The following is a 22,534-nucleotide window of genomic DNA, read 5'->3' on the forward strand; positions in this document are numbered from 1 at the left end:
TTCTGTGATAGGTTACAGTTTTCCTAAACTGTATAAATTTGTTGGGAGAGGAAATCATTATGCTTATATTTTTTACAAAAGGAAAATACTGAAAGAACTTTGCACTACTTCCTCCTACATTTCAACCAATAAATAGGGAAGGTCAAAATGAAGCTTTTTTTCCTCATCATAGTTCTAAAACATGAGCATAAAATTTATGAGCAATGAGAACTTTAAGAATTCAGGAATATGTCAGCAAATCTTTAGGCTGTAAAGTAGAGTTAACTTTTTCATAATTATTATTGTAGCTGTTTGTTCAAAATATGGGTATATTCAGCTTCTTGTAGCAATGATTTAAACAGTGTATTTGATAAATCACACAAAGATATGTAGACACTACCAAATAAACCATCCTTGACTGCAAGAAAAGTATTAAATTTGTGAATATATCCTAAAATATACATAACAGAAGTGCCAAGTTATTTATTAGGACACCATGTTTAGTAAGATAAAAAGTATGTATAACGCTATATTAGTTCTATTTTCTCAGATAACTTCATACACCCAGTGTTTGGATTAGCCTATTTTCTCAAAGCAAAATGAAAATGCAGTAAATAGAATTTTTGGAAAATATTTTTTATTATAAAATGTACAGTATAGTGACCTCAACATTATACAACACTGTAATGTATCAGAGTCTTGTAAAGACCAATAATTTATAAAATGAGACCAAGTTCATTGTTACTCTTTCTAGTCTCATAGTCTGATTTAAAAATATATATAAAATATATAATGCATGAATTTGAGTGAAGCATCTTTAGTAGCTGGAAAAGGTTTGTTCATATGTTATGGTAACTAATGTCTGAATTTATTTTTATTAAAAATAGATTACTCTTATTTGCTAAATTAGTCTTTGATTTTGAAGAGCTGATAGAAGAATGATCAGAAAGGTTAGTAATAATACTCTATAAGGCTAGATTATGTAAAAGCACTGCAGGGGATAAAGAAAATTATGTCTCTCCAACAAAATACTAAAGCACTTCTATCATTGCAGCTCATTTATTACAGTTAATACTTCTTTGGCATTTTAAGGTGCTTGTTAAAACAAGGAGTAGCTTTGGACTACTGACAAGAATAAGAGTACTTTAGGTCTCGGGTGCTATTGGATAGCATGAAAAAACATGTTACATTGTCTTAACAATTTAGAGACCTTTTCCAACAAGCTAGTCCCCTCAGTTTAAATACATCTATTGTCTCCTTGTATTGCAGGAAAGTAATATCATGTTGAGTACAAAAGCAATGCATTTTGTATGAAAATAAAATTAATTCCATTGTATTCTTTTTCTTTTTTTTTTTCCTGCCCTCAGCCTTCCTGGCTCTGTTGCAAACAGTACTTTCCTTGTTGCACTTGTTTGGCAGTGACTTGGACATTAGTATCGAGGCAAAGGCATTTGTTTTAGTGTTAGAATATGTGTATGTAGGTTGTTTTCGAATCACTGCCTAGTATATTTTTAGCAGTGCATTTATAGAAGCCCGCATCCCTTTGAGTAGACTGCTGGATGACTAATGACCCCTGGGGGTGGAGGAATTTGTTTCCATACAGACGAGACTGAGCTCCTGTTGTCAGATGTGATTTGTCTGGAAGCTCCCACGTTATTTCTGCTTTAGGAATCCCAATGGCCATGCAGTTCAGTTTCACTGAACTTCCAGGCCTGGCATAGATGACGGGTGCTGGCTCACTGGTGATCCGGGGTGGATAGGCTATCACTATAACAGGCACATTCATAACAGAAGTACCATACTCTGTGGACACCTTGCAGAGGTAAGAGCCCCTGTCAAATACAGAAGCCTCGCGCACTGTCAGTGAGCCATTCTCCAGGAGGGAGAAGCGACCCACAGCCTGGGGTGCATCCAGAACCATCCCGTTGGGCAGTGTCCAGGAGATCTGCGCCCGCAGATTTAGCTGGGTGATGCAATGGAGCTGCAGAGTTTCTCCATTAATAATGCTCACCAGGTTGTTGTACTGGTTGCTAATTTCCGGCTTGAGTCCCACTTTCAGGAAGACAACCCTTTCTACATAACCTCCTGGATTTCTGGCTGTGCAACGGTAAGTCCCAGCATCCCCTGCGGAGAGACCACTGATGTGCAAAATCCCATCCCTCTTGTGGTAAAATCTGTGCAAATGGCTGCCACTGGGGATTTCAGTGCCATTGGGAAGGATCCAGCTTGTGCTGGGCTCAGGGTTCCCCTGGACAGAGCAGTTCAGATTGATGCTGTGCCCAGCAATAGCAGTGATCCTTTCATTGACAGGGTCTCTGAAGGAAGGTTTCTTCAAATGGTCTGTGACGAGGAGCTGCACAATCAGTCTTGCTTCCCCCCCTTCATTCCGCCCGATGCATATGAGCTGCACTGCATCCGTCTGCCTCACTCCTCTGATGTCCAAAGTACCATTGCGATGCACAGTGATCCTGTTCCCATAGTAGGGAGCAGGCAGGATTACCCCTTCTGGAAAAGCCCACAAGACCCGTGGAGCTGGGATGCCTTCAGCTTTACAATCAATAAGTTTCCGGCTGTCCCTTATGGCAGTCTCCCTCACAGAAGTTACTGTATTGAGATGCCCATTGATTCGGGGAGGCTGAACATTAACATGGATCCAGACTATTTTCCGATCTTCTCCAGCACTGTTCCGCACTACACAGGTGTAGTTACCACTGTCAGATCTTTGGGCTTTTTGGATGAGGAGGGTGCCATCCCTATATATCTGGTATTTGTCAGATAGGGCAGGAATGGGCCTGTTTGTTGGGGAGAGCCAAGTCACTTTGGGAGTGGGCTCTCCTTTGGCTTCACATGCTACAGTGATAACATCACCATAGGGCACATTAATAATGACATATGTTTTGTTCCTGATAGTTGCAGGCTCAGCCACTACTTTGACCCGCACTTTCATCTCATCCTTCCCAATCTGGTTCTCAGCATAGCAGGTGTAGTCCCCTTCCTCTCTCAGTCCAACATCATTGAAATACAGGGTTCCATTGTTGAAGACCACGTAGCGCTTCGTTCGGCTACCACTGTCATCTGACTGCATGAAAGTATTAATCATGCTGCCGTCTGGGAGACCCCAGGAGATCTCAGGATTTGGCAGACCTGTGGCCACACAGTCAACTTTCAGGTCCCCTCCATATTTGACCTTGTGGTTATTCTCATTTTTATGTTCTATTTTGGCTGGTTTCATCATCACGTTCACTTTGAGGACCACGTAGTCATCCCCAATTTTATTGCGGGCCACGCACAAATAGTCTCCTGCATCTTTATCTGTGACTGAATGGACAACCAAAGTCCCATTGCTGAACACTTTGATTCTATTCTCCAAGCTACTGTGAGGAAAGAGAAGAGAACAGGACATAAACTACAAAATCAGGTTTTAGGAATTAATTATTCAGTGTAAACTGGAAAAAAAACAGCAACCCCACTGTACTGAAAAAAAGCATAGTATTGCTACAGTTAGATAATTAGATGATCAGAGATGTCCAAGCTATTCACCATCAAAAAGCAGATGAAAAATAATAATTCTGCTCATGTGCAACCAAGCAATGTTCAACCCTCTTCCATGACTTTAATGGTGTTATTTTTGACTCTTCTGATTTATATTGCATGTATAGGTCTCCAGAGGTCTCTTCCAACCTCAACCATTCTAGAGTATTCTGTAGCATTAAAACACTGGATCGCTGAATGACACATTGCACACAAACCTATACAGACTATAATTATGGAGAGACTGGCACTCAGGTCCTTAATTAAAACAAACTAAGATGAGCTATTGTCTCTGACCTCAAGTACAGCATTTTAAACATTCAGAACAAACTCAAAGAAGCAAAATGTTCAGACTCAATAACAAACAGTAAGTAAACTTTATCATAGTTATTTCAGGATTTCAAAACTTAAGTTCTGAAATACAGAAAAAAAGATTTCCAGTGTGATAAAAAGCTATTGTCCCTTTCCAATTCACTATGGAAATGGTGCACTGTGGCCAAAACCCTCATTTACTCAGAAGCCCCACAGATTTCTCTCCAAAGTAAAGATCTGCTGTATTTGAAGAACAGTCCACATAAAGATCAAGAGAGAAAATGACAAACCTGTTTTGTTGTTATCAGTGAGGCATAAAATGAATTCTGGATTTTGTGATATCTACAGGCTACCTAATTATATTTTTTATCAGTGTGACAAAAATGATGACTATGTTTAGCTATTGAGAAAGTTGCTGTTAAGTGAGCATTATAATGTGAATACATTTCTTATCTAAAGTGCTCAAAGAGTGACAAATGAATAATTTATAGAGCAGAAATTGAGTTTCAGCACAGACTCTTAGGATAGTTATTGCTGTTCTTGAGAAGCGATATTTCACCTGATTTCATGAACACTGGAGAGAGAATTTTTTTAAGCATCTATATGCAATATGATTTATTTATTACAAGATAACATTTATTTACACAGCAATATTAAAATGACAGTGCTTCTTTAAAATAAATGATTATATGATTTATTGTCCCACAGTGATAGTGTACAATGACCTGCATAATGAATAAAACGAAATTCAGTGATCCCATTTCTCTTGGGGAAAAGCAGGTACTTATGCAATCCTGTGCAAACTCTTAATTATGCAATTAGGTGTTATTGAAGCAAGTAGCACAAGAGGTGTGTATTTTAACTTTTGCCATTGGACTTTCTACTATAGCTACAGACTGGCTGTAAAAAACATACAGTGACAACTTATTCTTTAAATTTGAAGTTGCCTTTTCAAAAGTATTATTGTTTTCAAGCAAATTATGATAAGTTATGACTTGGAATCTTTTGGTATCATTTTAAACTCTTTCTTTAAGGACTGAGGGACCCACTGAAGTTAAGAATGAAACTTGTACAGATATGAATGGCCTTTTTCCTAATTTCATCCAAACTGCAACTTAGCTGTAACACCTCAAATAGTAATTTACCTGTGCAGGGAATCAATCATCCTTTTGGAAGGCAACCTCCATAATATCCAAGGCCAGGGGTCACCAGAAGCACTGCAGTCCAGACGCAGAATGCTGCCATATGTTACATCGGTCCTCTGAGGAGAACTCCCAGTTATCTTGGCGTTAGATGCTTGTTTCCTCACATGGAGCTGTACTGTTCTCCTGGCAGCTCCCACCATGTTAGCTGCAATGCACTCATAGGTCCCACTGTCCTTGGGAGAGACGTTGCGAATGTAAAGAGTTCCATTGGGGAAAACAAATAAATTCCCATTGACAAACTGGGACGGTCGAATTTGCGTGCCGTCAAAGAGCACCCAACGGATGCTGGGAAAAGGTGCTGCTTTTGCAGTGCAGTGGATGTTAACACTGCTACCAAGGGGCAAGGAAATGTTCTCCTGTTTATCCTGCTGGATGATAGGGGGTAAGGCTGCAATGTGGAGCCTCACTGCAATGCTGTCAGCTCCTGCTGCATTGCTAGCTACACATTTGTACACTCCTCGGTCTGAAAAAGTTGCTTGCTTGATAGACAGGGTTCGATTTTCATGGAGCATTACCCTGCTTTCTGTGGTGGTGACTCTCTGCAAAATCCTTCTGTCTGGGAAAATCCACGAAATATGTGGGCTTGGAATCCCACTAGCCTGACACTCCATTGCTACAGTCTCTCCAAAATATACCGTGACATCTCGATAGCGGGTAAGTAGAATTTTGGGCTGGTGCGCTACAACTATCAGGACAATAATCATTTTATCTATGCCATGCAGGTTCTGAGCAGTGCACATATACTGCCCACGATCCTGAAGCTGAGCATTTCGGATAACGAAGGTGCCATTTTTCAAGACTTCAAACCTTTGTAATCTTGTGTTGGCTGTCATTAGAGCACCTGGGAAAGGTGAGAGGAAAGAAAGAAATAGAAAGTCAAAGGTCTTGTTTTTAAGACATACACCACTGCTTTGGAAAAGGCCGATGGAAGATTTAGACCAAACCCACTTAACACCAACTACAACTTCAGATGAGTCATATTATGCCTTCAGATACTCTCCACAGCTCAAATTGGTCTTTACTTCTATTGCAAAACTAACTATACTAACTTGCAAGTCTGTGGAGTGTAGGAATGTTTAAAAGCTTTATCCTTTGGGATTTCCATTAAATCTTTACATAATTTCTCTTTACCTTTTGCTTAAGGAGATGGACACATGCATCAATATACAAAAAATTAACACAATAAATAGTAGAGGTTTTCTTTTACTACAAAAAATACCACAACGTTATTTTTATCTATAATGATTAGTCACTAATAGATTAAAAAGACAAAAAGTATTATTAATTAACAGTGTTATTCAGTGTTTTGGGCTGTTCCTGCAATAGTACTGCATTTCTATATGATAAACCAAGTATTTGTATCCTTAAAATTGCATGGAAGAACACATTTTTCAGTGTCTTACCTGTAGAGACTTTTGTCCAAGTAAGAAAAGGCTTGGGTTCCCCTACTGCATCACAAGGGATAAAAGCATCTGTTTCAGCAAGGATGGATATGCTGTGAGATCCTTTTGTGATAATTTTAGGTCTCTCTCCAGGAGTTTTGAAATTGGTGGGAGACTGAATTATGGTGGAATTGTGTGGCACAGGTGGAGCTTTTTGATGGTGATTATGGATACTTTTAAAAGGTTGAACTGTAGTGGATATATATGGCCTTGTGTGCTGAGAGAGAAAGGCTGGAAAGGTAATCTTCAAAATTGCTGGCAGTGGTGATGTGGTGGTTGTGGTGCGTGGCAAAGGAGTTATTGCAATAGCTGTAGCTTTCTGCACTGTAATCCCAGTAGGTGAGACCTGGTCAATTGCGTCTTCTCGGATTAGTTGACTGGGGACCACTGGTTTAGGATGCACTCCTAAGGGTGGGAACACCTTTGTTCTATTGAGAGGGAACACCATTCTGGAACTGGGATGATAGGGGATCCCTTGACTTGGTAGTCTCCCCACCATACCTTTGTTATCTGGGAGGTAGTTATTGCCAAAAAATCTTGAATTAATAATGTATCTGTTCTGACCTTGATTACCAAACTTGCTTGCAGTGAGTGGATTTGTTCTGTAAAATGGAGTGGCTGGTGTTGTGGTTGTTGTTTCTATTTGAGAGGCAGTGGTTTTTTTGTCCTGGATAGTATGTGCTGCGTATGCTGTTATCTCTGGTTTGTTTGTGTAGTGAAGAGGCTGGTGTGTTATAAAATAACGAAATGAGCCTTGTGTTATAATATAGGGAGGTTTCACTGTGCCTCTTACTGGAACATGCCTTGGAGGCACAACAGGCAGTCTTTGGTTTAGGCTTGGTATCATTCCAGCTGGTAGATGGGGAAGGTTTGGATTTAGCAATAAACTGTTGTTTGACCTGCTACTATACCTCTCTTTGAATGGCTCCTCTTTAGACTGTATGCTAATCCTGTTTTGGCTAGAGGACGGAGTAGGGTATGCATTCTCTCTTGAGCTCACTGTCTTTCTGTCATCACCTGTTTCAACTTGTTTTGTCTCTGGGAACCTTACTTGATTGAAGGCATTACTATCCTTGGTGTCATAATAAAGAGAAGGATGTGAAGTGCTTGAAATGGATGGGGAAAGTTTTCTAAATGGGTGAAAGGCAGTGGGTGTAGTCGGAGGTTTTTCAGTTGTCTGCACGATGGGATCATGATGAAACACACGTGACACAGCTTCTGTTTTATCCAGGGAAGATGATTTTGTCCCAGTCTGAGAAGAAACAGCAACAAACTTCTTGGTTTCTGTAAGTGGAAAAGTTTGTGTTTCTGTTCTGCTGAAGGAGGAAGACAAAGTCATAATTTCTTGTTGCTGAGGTGGCTCAGTTATTGCTGGTGTTTTTAAAGGTACTGTAGGCTTCTGCAGCTCCTCTGAAACTGAAGGGTCCTCAAGAACTTCCACTGTGCCAACAGGAATACTTAAGCCTGTCATTGTGGTATATATCAGCTTGAAAGCTCCAGTGGTGATGTCATTAGTCACAACTTCTGAGTCAATAAGGATAGATTCTTCTTGAGATTCTGGGTAACCAGGTTTTGTAGAGGAGATCATGGTGTCCACATGCTCAGGAGAAGCTGTTGTCCTTGATTGCTCTGCCTTACTATCTGTAACTTCATAATCTGCTTTAGTGCCTTTTCCTTCGAACACATTGTCTAATGAGTGGTATGTTGGTATGTTATTTTGCTCTGGTTTCAGGGATGCATTTGACTTCGTTGTAGGAACTGTTTTATGTCCAACGTATGATGATAAGGTTGTGGCAAGTGCAGTGACTGGAAGTGCCAAGGTTTCTGGAGCAGTAGGAAGTGTCACATGCTTTGTTTCAGGTGGAGAAGCAGTAGGCCTAAAAAAAGTAGTTGTGACCACCTTTCTGATTTTGGTCACCTTCTCTAAGACAACTGGATCAGTAACTAATGAAGAAGCAACTTCCAAGTGCTCCTTTTCTTTAGTATGCATTTTGACATCAGTTTTACGATCATCATCAAGAGTTGCAGAGATGCTTTTGGTAATAGCTTCAACTTTAGATGTTCTTGGAATGATAGGTATTCCCTCTGTGGTTAAAACCAAAGGGGGAAAAGCCTTTGGTCTTTGTCGGATTCTGTTTGGCCTCGGTCTCCTTCTCCCATAAGGCTTTTTTCTAGCATGTTGAGTAACAAGCAAGTTAGAGGGTGTAGTTGTTCTGTAGGGAGTTGTTGTTGTGGCCACAGTGGTCAATTTGCTGATGGAAGCAGCAGTTGTTATCCCCTCTGCTTTTATATGAGGAGCATTAGTACTTGTCAAAGTGAACGTGGGATCTGGTTTTGGAGCAGGTAAGTTTCTATGTTCTGCTCCTTGAGAACTCCCTGTGTAGCTCCTGGACATGCTTTCCTGAGTCACTGTATCCCCCTGGGTCTCTGGTTCTTCCTTGCTCTGGACGCTGATGGATGTGACAGCTTGATAATTTGTACTTAAGTCTGCAGTTTTAGCCTGACCTGTGGATACTTCTGTGTGCTGGTGTATCAAGCCATTGCTCTTTTCTGTAACAAATGGAGAAACAGATGAAGAAATGATAGTAGTGGCTGTAAAATCTGTTGAGATGATCTTGTCCAACTCGGAAGGTGTGAAAATTATGCTGGCACCACCCATGGGGTCCACTTCATCTAACTTCACATTTGCCTCCAAGATGCTATGACAATCTAGACTCTGAGATTCAGCTAGGACAGTAGCATCAAGTGGTAGCTCAGCAAAAGCAGAATTTTCCTCTGATGTGTAAGATACGGTTGCAGCTCCACTTTCCTCTGTGAACAAACTGCTCTGAATACTAGGGAAGTTAGTTACTATTTGTTTGGTTAGAGGTTCTTCAGTAACAGCATGGATATTTTCTTTGACTATAACTGAATAATCAGTCTTGACATCAAGTTGCTGCTGACTTCGGGGTTGCACAGTTGCAGAGACTGGAGTAGAATATGGATCTGATATAGGGATTTCTACAGTGTATTTACTTGCAGGTGTTTCTAAAGCCCTGTGGTCAGAGGAGGGTTCTGTTTCTGGCCTTGTTAATATGGATTGGGCTGAAAATGCTTTAGCGTTGTGGGAAACAGTGACTGAGAGTGGCTCATCTTCACCCAGAGGTGATGCATCAGCAGAAGAATCTACCACATCAGAAGCTGTCTCTGAAGCAGGAGGAGGGCTTGCTACCAGATGAGGGACTGGAGTTGTTTTCTGCATGACTGACGGCAGTGCAGTTGTTAAAGAAATGGCTGTTGCTGTTGTTCTAGGAAGATTTTTCCCACGGACCTTTGCCAAAATGTCAGCCCAATGTTGTGGATTAATCTGTTTGTTTGCCATATTAATTCTTCTTCGAGATTCAAATACTCTTCGGCCTTCTGCAACATTGCTGTCCTGGATTCTATCAGTACCTTTCCAGACTTTAATTTTCCTTCTGCCCTTCCTCCCCTTTTTAACTTGAGTCTCTGACACCTGGTCACTTCTTTGTTTAAAGGATATTTCCTGGTCTTTCAGATGGTTCTTTTTTCGTGAGGACTCATCCACCCCTCCTGCCCCTGATCCCTCTCCATCCTCTACTACCCTCCCTCTTGTTTTTGCTAAACTTTTTGAACTTGGGCGCTTTTTTAGTTTTATCCTTTTAAATGACCTGTCAGACACCATTTTATTTACCATAACCCTTACAGCAAACTGATCTGATCCATGCAGATTGACAGCCACACATCTGTAATGGCCACTATCACTGACATGGCTTTTTGGAATAAGCAAAGTACCATTGTCCAACATATATCCTTTTGATGAGTTTGATAAATCATTGAGTACCTGGCTGTTTGGAAGAATCCAGCTCAACTGTGCCCTAGGGATGGCAACTGCACTGCAAGGCAAAACTATTGGATCTCCAACATTTTTTTCAACTCTCACTACATCTGAATCAGCTGGCTGAATAGCTGGTGGCTGCACTAAAAGTCTGTAAGCCATTATGTCCACATCATCTCTCACTTGGGCAATGCAGTAGTACAGACCAGCATCAGTGTAACTCACTCCTTTGACTATTAGCTGGCCACTACTGAGAATGGAAAACCTACTGTCTTTCTGATTAAATGGTGCCTGCAATTTAGTCCCATCTGGAAAGAGCCACTGAATGAAGGGGCTTTCAGATGCTTTCACATTGCAGCTCAGCTGACACTCTGAACCTTCCACCACACTCTGTGCCATCCTCGTGCTCTGATTTTGCTCTATCATTACCCAGCTTCTCTGCTGCCTGCTGTCTTTGGTATGAATTGTCTGAGAAAACTCAGTAAAAAAAGATAGCACCACTTTTTTCCCTGTACTTTGGCGTCTGTTTAATTGGATGTTTATCAGAGGTTGCATTATCCAGGAAGGTTCAGACAGTATTTGGGCTTTAACACCTGTGTAGTAAAGAGCATCATAATCTGAGCCTTGCCTGTACCGATAGCTTACTTTAGGCTCTTTGCTCAGCATAAGTTCCCTCTCCAGTTTGACAGGCACTTCACTATAATAAGCTATGAGCTTCCATAATTTTTCATAGTTTTCTCGATTCATTGGACATTCAAAATCCAGTGAAATTGTAGCATTTATATCAATTTCTTGAGTCTGGATTTGACTCCACTGAATTTTGGTAGAGCCTGTTGGTTTCTTGATTTCACAGTTCAGGTGGACCACATTGCCATGCTCATCGGTCATATTGAGAGTAATATTCCATGGCGAGGACTGAAAATCTTCCAGAGGGAGCTCATAATTGTCACTGTCTTCTTCATCTTCAGCGCTGCTATTCTGTCTCAGTGAGGACTGAATGACAGGTTTCCTACAGGAAATATCTTTCAAATTTTGAATATCTTCTTTCTGGAGCTGTTTTGGGCTGTTGCACTTAGGACAGAGCTGTCCCCCTTCATATGCTTTGTCCTTTTTGCATTTTAAAACACCTGCAAGCAAAACAAACAAACAAAAAAACCAACAAAAGATAGATAAGCTTCTGAATTAACCAGAAATAATCAGAGTTAGAGAACTCTCAAGAGGGCCAACTGACTGCACAAGGAACACATTATACTGCATGAAATATAAGACAAGGTTTTTAAATTGGCATTTCTTTGTTTTCACATTTGAATGGGCCTAATTTTCAAACTAAGAGAGCGCAGCTTCATCTGAATTTAATGAGAGGTTTGAATGCTCCCTCCTTCTGAAAATTAGATCCACTGTTTCTGAAGAAAATGCCCAGAAATTGAAGTGTCCAGAGCTACTTTTTAAAGGTCAGTAAAAAACTACACTGTGTCAGAAAACCCAGCATGTGCATAGTGAGAACCTACCCATCTAAGTTGTGGACCTAAATTGAAGAGGACTGCATCCACTCAGTTTTTAAAAATGCAGCATTTACCTGAGAAATGTTGGACATGCTCATTAAATACTCCAGCAGGCTGTTTACATCTTAACATCTGTACTGACAATACACAAAACATACTACTGCAGCTGCCAAAATCCACTGATTAGTTCCTGTACTTATGAACTATTCATCAGCAGTAGAATATGCTAATGCCACTTTTTTTCCCTGACCTCTACAGTACCTCCAATCTCTGTAATGATAAAATAAAGACTAAAACAGAGAGGAAGTGCTAAAACAGAAAATAATAAAAACAGCAACAACACCCTTGATGCCTTTCTTCTATCAATGGCAGAAAGACTCTTGTCTGCAAAATAACAGACATATATTTATGTTTACGTTGTTCTGCTTACTATAATGTCAAACATTGCCTTACAAATTTAGTTTGGAAACACAATGTAAATAAAATGCATCCCAGTTATTCTAGGTACAAGTGTCAGGTTGATCACTCCCAAGGAATGAAGGATCTTTGAATGAGCAAACAATATAAGGGTGGGTTATAAGGCAAAATGCTAGGAAAAGGGGAAGAGAAGACCTGGCAAAATTTCATAACCATTTTTTAATTGAAAAATATATGCGTTGTCCATTTGACAAATCTACTTTCATCAGAAGTTCTTACAAATGGAAATTTTAATTGAACCAGTCTATCATTTGCAGGTTGAAACATGATGTTTCAAAGACAAGGAAAGCACTTTTCATGACAGAACTGGCACATAATCAACTTGTCAGTTGCTGTACTGGTCAGAAGAACTTTTAAGTGATCACTAAAACAGCACTTTTATGACTCCACATTGTCAGGGACAGAATTTCCAAAGAAGCCAAGGTTATAGCTGTATAAAGACACAAATCCTGTCATACATAAAAATGACATGGATAAATTCCTTTCTCTGCCCAAAAATCACTGTTGTAGCTTAGAAGAAGAATGTAATTGAATAAAAATGACAGCAAAACATCACTGCGCAAGGAAAAAGAATGTTAACCAAATACTTCACCCTTTTAACTTACAGTGCACCTTAAGAACCTTTAATACACCTACTTATTTGGATCAAGAAGCGTATATAAGAATATCAAGATGTAAGATAGCTAAATATAAAGCCAAATTTAGATGCTTCAGATATCAGTTAAACCAGGAACACTTATAATACACATTCAAATATCACACACTCTTAAAAGCGTAAGCCATAGTTAAGTGCAAAACTACAATGAATTACATATTCTAAGATCACAGGACCCATCATCATGGACTCCACATCGCTACACAAACCTTATGACTCCAGCACTCATCTGAGATATTTGTAGTTGCAATAAAATGTCAATTCCCTCTTAATATTCTATCAGCAAATCTGGTGTAATGCCAGTCCCCCTGGACTACTGCAGTAAGCACTTAGCTACCTGACATGGAGTGTTGGTGGACTGAGATGCCTAAATCAAAAACCGACATCCCCAAAATCTCTTATTTGTGACCTACTGATCTAGAGACATCATAAAATTCACTATTTGTCTAGTATCTTACTTCTGCACACGTCCAGAAGTATTCCACCCTCAGCACTGTGATAATTTATCTCACATCTAAACCTGAATGAAGATATACCTTCCTCTGAAAAATTGGCAGGATTGTAAGTGTTCTCTAAGAATATTTAAAACAAATTGGCTCCCTGACAAAGTGAAGTTGCAGTCAATCAAGAAACACAGACAGACAAGAAGGGTGCCCAAATATTACATAATAGCTTTAAACTTAACAACTTTAAAGAGGACTCATCCAGGAAGTAGGAAACCTTATTTCCATTCCCTCCTTAGCCCAAAATGTTCAAATCCAATGCTTTCACCTCCCAGGAGAATGCCTAGTTACTAAGTTTTTTGGCTGAGGGCAATTGCTAGTCCTTTGCCAAAGCTGTACCACTGTGCAAAGGAACACACTAACAGCTTCCAATTACAAACTTTACTATCAGCTTTTTCATCTTGAATGTGACCACCAATTCCTTTGTTGTTGAATACTGAATTTTAGCTAGTGACACATAATCACTCCCTTTTTGCACTACTTTTTAAATACATGCATTTTTCAGATGGTAAAGGAACAGAATAGTGCACATAAACATTGTGTAAGTACTGCAACTGGAAATAACAAACCTATGCAAATACGCAGAACAAAGAAAGGACATCTAACATTATGAGTTGAAGAAGCGTTGATATTTTGGCTCTTACCTGCAGAAACTTCATTCCATTCAAGGAACCACTTTAAGCTGCAGTCACAGGACCATGGATTCCCATGAAGGTAAAGATTCTCCAGCAATGGCATGCCTTGAAACATCCCTGCGGGCAAGGTCCTAATAGCATTTTCAGATAGGTAGAGATGTCTTACTGTTGACAGTTTGAAATAATCAAGGACCATAAATGTTGAAAATGTGCTGGGATGAAGCTGCTGGAGCAAATTTCCTTCCAAATGGACCAATCTCAGAGAAGTTAATCCATTAAAAGCATTTGGATGAATAAACTCAATTCTGTTGTGGTCCATGTGGAGTCTCATTAAGCTTGAAAGTCCTTGAAGGGTTTGGTTTGTTATAACTTTCAACTTATTGTAACTAATTTTGAAAACCTAAAAAAAAAGAATAAAATGAAATTAGCTGTTTTTATACATAAACCCAAACGTAATAGCAAGCATGCAGAAGTTTTCCTCCCACATGCAAATATTCTTTGCACTATTGAAAAATGATACACTGATCACAGATGAGAATGTAACTGCATTTTAGTTGACATTATCGAGCATGATATGGGTTTACATTAACAGGTTTCCAATATATTTGAGGAAAAAAAAATGATACCTTAATTGATACTATGCAAGGCATTAAAGAAAACACTTATTTTCTGTCTCTTGTCGTTCATGGGAGTTGTAATTTGTGATATTTAGGAATATCTGAGCATTACCTGTAGAGACATGAGATCTTTCAAAGCACCGTTAGGAATATTCTGAATGTCATTTCCATGAATCATGAGCAATTCCAGTTTTGTGAGTCCTGCAAAGGAGTTTTCATATATAGACTGTATACTGTTAAACCTGGAAAAAAAATCACAACATGTGCAGTTACATTTTACGCACTGACTGTCACGGACTACAATGTAAAATTAGTATAGTCTAACTTTCAGGAAAAATTGGATAGATCTTAATGCATTGTCGAAGGGCCAGAAATTACTGAAACATTTTTACAAGGCCAAGCATACTTAGTTCATGTTTACATTAAGATTTCTTTTAACTCAATTTGTGCCATTTTAGCCATAATTTAAAAATTAAGAGCAATAAATAGGCGTTTAAGTTCTAAGAGTTGTCAGTATGTTTTTCCATGCAGCTCAGTTTATGGAACAGTAATAAATCAATGGCCTGCAGCCAACCAGTGATGCTATGGAGCCTGGCAAACTAGATGGGCTGCAGTGTTGCCAAAACAGCATCTAACAATAAATGAATAAAGATTTGGAAAGAGGACATTAAAAATGGACATGGCCCAAAAAGCACTAGAAGCAGAAAGTCACAACCTGCTTAACTTACTGTTACAATGTGTAATTGGCTATATCAATTAATGACCTAAAATCTAGGAACTGACCTTCCAATTATATAATTTGAGTCTGGAAACTTCTTTTAGAGAAGTAATACAAAAAATCTGCTTTTTTGAAAACAATTTGATTTGACTTGCCGGACTAATAAATCAGGTTTTATTCACCAATATGGCAGCCTTAAGTTTGGCTGCCTAGTTCTACATTTGAGTTTTCCACATGCAGACACAAAATAGATGTATGAGCTAATCTGGGCACGAAGACTCTAAATTAAGCAGCTAATTTTAAAGCTTTTTTTCCCCCTATTTTTTAATACTTTTCCTTCTAGAGAGGAAGTGGGGAGAGAGAGAGAGAGTGACAGAGACACTAAAGTACTTTGATTATGGAGGAGTACTTTTAGATCCTTTCTTTGTTATCCACGTGAAAGTTCATAATTGGTAAAAATTAAGTTTTTTTTTTATTTTTAGTCCTATCAAAGCTCTACTATGCTAATATCAGAGATCCATATTTCAACAGCAGTCCTTCTAGAGCATATGAACTTCTCTAAATAAGGAATTTCCTTAAAGTATTTCCAGTTAGGAATCCTCAATCTATAGCACCCTACAGTGGAAATATGTTAAAAGCACTTTTTCTAGAGTGAAAGAAATGCATGATCAGATAGGTAACAGCGTTTCTTTTCAGGAAAGGAAACGTCTCAGAAAATGTCATTTGTAGCAACGAAATACAAAAAGATAGGAAAGGACTTTTATGCCAGCAGTATCAAATAATGTACTTTTATTTAAAAATAGCTCTCAGGATAAAACTTACAAAATGCTTAAATTGCTTTCAAAAATGGGATGTAGGCACCTAAGTTATTTAGGAAAATAACTCGGCATACCATGTTGATGTAGGGAGAAGTGAATGTGAATATATGTTTTTGAATGTGCAAAAGGAGGGGGAGGGCAGCTTGATATAATCTATAGGGACAGAGGATTTATTTAAGAAATACGATACCAGATGGGCTTAAAAGAGGAGAAATGAGTCTAAAACAATGGAAAGACAGAAATTACTAAACTTTGAAGAAGATCTGGTGCTTTCGTATGAAGTTAATGAAGAGATTACACATTCTCAGTAAAGCTCTCTGTTCCTGAGATTTTAGTTATTTAAATTCCATCATTTTCTTCTCATTTCAGTGGCAGCAAGGTAACTAGCTATAAATGTTACAGAGAGCTCCCAGGAGAACACAAGTAAAACTCATTTTACATGAGCCCTACTTTATGCAATAAAAATGAATAGGATGTAAGACCAATTTCCACATTAGACAGTGCAAGTATTGAAGATCATGGAATCAAGGACATGGATTTCTGGACATGTTCTACAATATTTTCATTTTCCTACCAAAGGTTTACAGACACATATAAGGCCAATTGGAGACAAACACATTGTTGGATGGAATTTGGTGACTTTGCTTTGCAGCTTCTTTGGCAACAACTTTTAAATGAACTTGCTTAAATTACTCTCCTTAGTACCGTGAATGTTAAATTTAAGATTGACTCGCACTTCTTTGTGTATATAATTTTAGCTTCTCAGTGGGGACTACTAATAATTATGCTGATAATACATGGCCTGAAATAATATTGAGAACATCCCTCACACTGCAAAATGTCATAAGGCTGACCTAACTGGACATCCATTCCATAGTGTAAGAATTGCACAGTGTTATGCATCATTCCAGTATTAGTTTCAGTGATTTGACTATGAGTTGCTTGGATGACGCAAAAATGGTATGAAAATTCAGACTGCTATAATACAGATTTATTGAGTATAAGGGCATTTTGAGAATAAAATTAGGCTTTAGGTGGATAAAGTGTTGGCAGATAAGAGACAGTTTAAAATACAGAGGAGCAAATAAATCACTACTACTGTCACTGTTACCAGTCAGAACATGATCAGTTACAGCTTACAGGCACTTTGGGGGTATTTCATATCAGGGAAAGAGGCAGCCCTGATGTCAAGTGGAAGAGAACTGAGACCCTCCTACCATGCTATGTCCTATAATGGCCCTACACACTTTGTGATATGCAGTGCACAAACTGTCCCTGCCTTCTCTTCTCAGTCTGGCAGATAGATGTGAGTTGGCAATATCCTGGTGGAGCAAAGTAAGCTGGAGATTGAGCTCTCTCTCCTCAAAAAAAAAAAAAAAAAAAGTTGTCTGCTTATACTCAGCTTAAGTTCCTTGGAAAAAGGCCTCTAACACCAGTATAATAGCTAAACTTTACCATATATCTCAATGTGCTCTAAGAAGCTACCTGGCTACATTACAGAATTTATTCCTAACACATTTTTATACATCAGGTATAATATTCAACATTTAGCACAAATCTCACAGTAGGGTTTTTTCAATAAAATTATTCAATAGTATATAAGACTGCATGTACTATTTGCCAATAAGAACCGACACCATAATATAAATGTCTCTTTGAACTTCTCTTTGAAAAATGAGGGCTAGACTAAAACTCCCTTACTTACTACCAGTAACTTCAACACTTGAAATACAGCATCTGTACGTAACCGCCCACCTCTGCAATTCTGCTTAAAAAGCACACCCAAAGAAGCCGGTGGGCAGCCCGGGCGGGCGCTCAGCGTCACGGGACTCTCCGCAAAGGCCACAAATGCCCGCGATACGCACCCGAAGTTGATCCTCTCCACGTGTCTGGCGATCCTGGGCGGCACGGCTGCTAGGGACCGAAAGGTGCAGTGGACCTCGGTGGGGACGTAGCAGGCGCAGGGCCGGGGGCAGGCCAGGGCGCCCCGCGGCCGCCCCAGCGCCAGGATCAGCACCACGGACAGCGCCGCCGCCGCCGCCTCCGCCCGCCCCCGCATCCTCGCGGCGCTCCTCGCCTCGCGGCTCCTGCGGCAACCAACAACAGCAACGAAAAAAAAGAAAAAGAAAAATTTTTTTTACCTTTTTTAAACACCTTACGCTCTACAGAAGGTCTGCAGACAATTAAGGCAAAGTTCAGTTGGAGAGAGGTTTGATTTTTTTTTTATTCACTACTTCAAAGACAGCTCCTCTCCCATAATCCAGTATCTAGTCCGCTAAAAGTTATGCTGTCTCCTTTACGGTAATAAATTTTTCATTTCTGGTGTACGCGCACATTCATCTCACCTGGAAATTATACAACCTCAAGGGAAGCATGCAGTTCAAGCAAATTGCCATGGCTCCCTCTACAGTCAATGAAAAAAAAAAAAAGACAACCCATATTCACCGGAAGGTGAATAATCCCAGGTATTTTAGATAACTAACTAGAAATGGTACAAATCACCCTCCTTAGGTGCCTAATTAGCTAGCTCACCTAGCCTAGGTGCCTAACTTTTAGACAGGCCGCAAACTTTTAGGAGGGTAAAATTAGGCGGAATGAATCCCATCCATCATTTATATGGGAAATGGTATCATTGACAGGAATAGGAATAAAAGAATTAGCAGCCCATGCACCTGGGCTTTGTCAACCCTTGCCAAGCATTAGCTGTGTGATATCTGGGCATGTCTTTACATTGTAATCATAGCCAAACAGGAGCTGAGAATGATCAGAATTGGTAAAACTAGACCATTGATTTAGCAACATAAGCATGGACCTCAGAGGAAATGCAAGCATGACATTTTTATTTCTAATCTTGCCATGTTTCAACACTCACATTCACATTTCCAGAACTGTGTGTCTAAAACTGGATGCCTAAATTCAGAGAGGCATTTAAAGATACACACTATGCTAGAACAGACATGAAAATGCAACTGCTATTGACCTCGAGCACTGATCACCTCTGAAAATAAGATCATTTAGTAGAGGTTTAATTACAGGCTAAACAGTCTAACTCCGGAGAAGTGAGTTTGAAATATCCCTATTTCTATTGCTTCAGAAGAATTTTGAACTCTTCAGATTAAAGCCATACAAGAATGCAAACTGTTATTAGTAGCAGAATGTTAGTATTATTGCTGTTGTGTAACAGTGTGACAAGGAAGGAAAGACTTTCATTCCTACCAGATATTATTAATTCCATTACTTATTAGTCTTAGTATAAAAGTCAGATTTGCTCAGATCTGCTAGCAATAAGACACACATTTTTTCTAACAACATCATATGCAAACCATTACAGTTCAAAGGAGATGCTCATTGGGCTGAGGAGGTTTCTCAAATATCTGCGGTCAAGTTAATGAGACATTTACTGTCCTTTAAAAGAAAAATAGCTTTTAATTTGTTTAAGAACACTCAGGTGCCGTTTTCCTTGATGTTCTCTTTAATGAAAACTGTCTTTTAAAAATATCCTACCCGTGTGAATTCTTTTTTTGGGGTGTGTGTGGGGGTGGCACGTTTCATTAGAGGAAGCGTTTGCCGAAGTCAAGAGGAAATTACAGCTGCAAGAGGGAGCCGAAGTGGAGCTTTCGCCCGCGTGGAGAAAAAAAAATGGGCGTGCTGCAAGCGGTCTTCCACAGCGCGGCGGCCGGGCGCTGCGCGGGAGCGGGCCGGGCCCCACGGGACTCGCCGTGGCCCAGCCGTGGCCGCTCCGCGCCCCTCCACCGCCGCGGGGCGCCCGCCGCGGGGCTGGCGCGCGCCGCCCGGACGCCCGCCATTGGCTGTCTCCAGCGCCGCCGCGCCCGCTGGCAGCCAATGGGCCCGCTGCTCGGCCGCGCCCTCGGCGGCAGCCGTTGGGGAGCGGCTCCCAACGGGCGGCGGGGGGCGCGTGGCCCGGCGAGGTGCAGAGCGAGCCCAGGGGGTGGGGGAGGGGAGGGAGCGAACTTACTCCGGTTTAACGGCGCGGGGCGCGGGCTGTGCTCCTGCGCCGCTCCGCCGCGGAAACCTGCCTCGCTGACGGGGAAAGCGCCCGCCCTCACGGGGAGATTTGTGTGAGGAGGGCGGCGGGGCCGGCGGCGGCGCTGCCCCTCCCGCCGGCCGCCGTGCCGTGCCCCGCCGTGGGGGCAGGCGGACAGGCCGGAGCTGCGGCACGGGCAGCCCGCGGCTGAAGGGCGGGTTGGGGTGGGGTGTGTGGGGGGTGATTTTCTCCTTTTTTTTTTTTTTTTCTTGCGTACTTGAGGGCATGTGCTTCCCATTAGGGAAGAATTTCCCTCTGTGGCTGAGTGCAAGCGCAGCGGGGGCCGATGCGCTGAGGGCAGGCCGGGCGCCCCCCGTTACTCCGCGTCCCACCCCCCCCCCCTCGCCGCCCAGCGCGGCCGCCTCCCCCTCAGCTCCTTCCTCACAGACCTGCGAGGGAAGGCGCTCCCCGGCCCGGCCCGTGGCTGGGCGAGGGCAGCTCCCGAGCGTTTCCGAGGCGGCGGGGGAGGAGAGGGCACCTTACCTGCGGCCGGGCGCGGCGGTCTCAGCATGCGCTGCCCGCCGCTCCCATGCCCGGGGGGCTGCGGGCGGGCGGGCGGCGGCTAGCTGGCTCCCGGTGTCCCGTCGGGCACCGGCTCCGCAAAGTTCATCCCAGCCCGCAGTGGCCAGCCTCGACGCCGGCTTATAGCTCTTCATCGCCTGTCATTGTGCAAAGTCCGCTTCCGTGGCTCCCCAAAAACAAGCATAAGCGATGCAAGGGAGTTGGGCAGCACACCGTCTTTTTATTATTTTTGCTATTTTGGCTATTATTGCTATTTTCTGTAAGGATTCGCGTTTCCTTGGGTGCCCCAAATCCAGCAGACGTCCTGTGCCCACGAGCCAGTGGAAAAAAAAGGGGGGGCGAAGTGGTTCAGTCCCTGCGGGCAGCCTCCGGGGAGCCAAGCCCTTCCCCTGCGGGCGCTGCGGAGAGCCTGGGCGAGGGCGGTGGGCGTTGGCGGCGGCTCCGCGCCGCTTGCCGGGCTGCCTCCGCGCTCAGCTCCCGCGGCGGCATGGGGACGAGGGGCGCGGGGCTGGGGTGCCGCGCTGCCGCCGCTCCGCCCGCCGCGGCTTTGCAGCGGGAGGCCGGGGGAGAGGGAGGAAGGGCGGGAGGGAGCGGCGGAGCGGCTCCTCTTGCGGGGTGGGCGGCCCCTCGGCGGGGGGGGCTGCGGGCGGGCCCGCGCCGGGGGAAGGTAGGCGCCGGGGTCCGCGGCGGGGGAGGGGAGAGGGGGCGCGGCGAGAAAAGGCCGGTCCCCGCCTCGGTCTGGGACGTGAAGTTTGCGGAAAGTTTGTTTCTGGGACCGGGGCAGACCCAGCACCTTCCCCCTTGAAACGCTCAGATGTGCAGCTATGCCGCTTACACGCGGTTGGCTATGTTTCTCAAACTGACTGGCTGTATGTAACCCAACTAAACTACACCGTCTGGGCTGTTTCTTATTTTTCCGTGAAGGATATATGGTATTCCTTCCATCAGCACACACAAAAAAAAAACAACTGCCCCATCATGCTTAGTGTGTTCTTGTACACTGCTGCAGCAGAGACGTGTATCAAGCCTGCTCGTTAGAATTTGATTTCCTGTGTCATGCTTGAAGGCCACACAGATAAAGGTGTGTGACTGGCAAAGTCTCATAAGGAATGGAGGAGGAATGACACCAACACAGGAAAAAGCAGCTGCCACTAACAGATTCATGTTCTGTAGATCAGCTGTGAATTGCCTTTTGCCTCTAAAATCCACTAGAGAAGTAAACCTCAATTCCACTAGGGGAAAATTAAAATAGTTAAATCATTAAAAAACATCTCCTCCATTTCCCTCTTGTATTAGCAGTTTTTCAGTACGTAAAATTAAGTCTGTTTCTGGTCCAATGAAAAAGGCGACACTCAGATTAGTACAGACCATTTGCAGCTCCATCATCTCTCTGGTTCCACTCAGTGTTTTTAGATAAATCTTATTTTCTGTTCTTTAGATAGCCAGTAGAGCAGTTACCCTCATTCATGCTACAAGAGCAAAGAACTCAGTCTTTCAAGACACAAAAGAGTCACAGAAATCTGTATAGATAATCTTAAAACATTGGAATCCATCTGAGCTTTGGCTTGGAGCTTTCAAGTTCTACCATCAAGGCAAGTAAATGCAATGAATGGCATTACCATCTACACTGTCTGTACCATCACCAGTAGGAAGAATCAGAATCTGAGTTAATGAACCGTTTTTTGGCTCTGAATCCTGTAACAGGTGTGATTATCAAAAGTGTGAGAAAGAAAAAGGA

At 42.0% G+C, this 22,534-nt stretch overlaps 1 protein-coding gene across 1 annotated transcript; it reads right to left on the minus strand.

The window, feature by feature from the left end:
• Window positions 1-584: 584 nt before the first annotated feature.
• MXRA5 (matrix remodeling associated 5) lies at window positions 585-20,930 on the minus strand. The gene is made up of 7 exons (XM_067296186.1): window positions 20,758-20,930; window positions 18,095-18,316; window positions 14,806-14,935; window positions 14,086-14,476; window positions 6,431-11,431; window positions 4,968-5,868; window positions 585-3,353 (listed from the first exon to the last, which is right to left on the minus strand). The coding sequence occupies exons 1-7, from the start codon at window positions 20,928-20,930 to the stop codon at window positions 1,442-1,444; spliced, it is 8,730 nt and encodes a 2,909-aa protein (XP_067152287.1). The 3' UTR covers window positions 585-1,441.
• Between the last annotated feature and the right edge of the window lie 1,604 nt (window positions 20,931-22,534).

This window comes from Apteryx mantelli, chromosome 1, assembly GCF_036417845.1.
Source record: "Apteryx mantelli isolate bAptMan1 chromosome 1, bAptMan1.hap1, whole genome shotgun sequence".
Taxonomy (NCBI): Eukaryota; Metazoa; Chordata; class Aves; order Apterygiformes; family Apterygidae; genus Apteryx; species Apteryx mantelli.

What these genes read in the sequence shown, in the direction of transcription:
- MXRA5 (XM_067296186.1), bottom strand. Translation starts at nt 20,930, where the DNA reads ATGAAGAGCTATAAGCCGGCGTCGAGGCTGGCCACTGCGGGCTGGGAT. An exon ending in AAGATCTCATGTCTCTACAG is followed by an intron (nt 14,477 to 14,805) that starts GTAATGCTCAGA and finishes CTTTTTTTTTAG; the next exon opens with GTTTTCAAAATTAGTTACAA. An exon ending in TTGGACAAAAGTCTCTACAG is followed by an intron (nt 5,869 to 6,430) that starts GTAAGACACTGA and finishes CACCTTTCCCAG; the next exon opens with GTGCTCTAATGACAGCCAAC.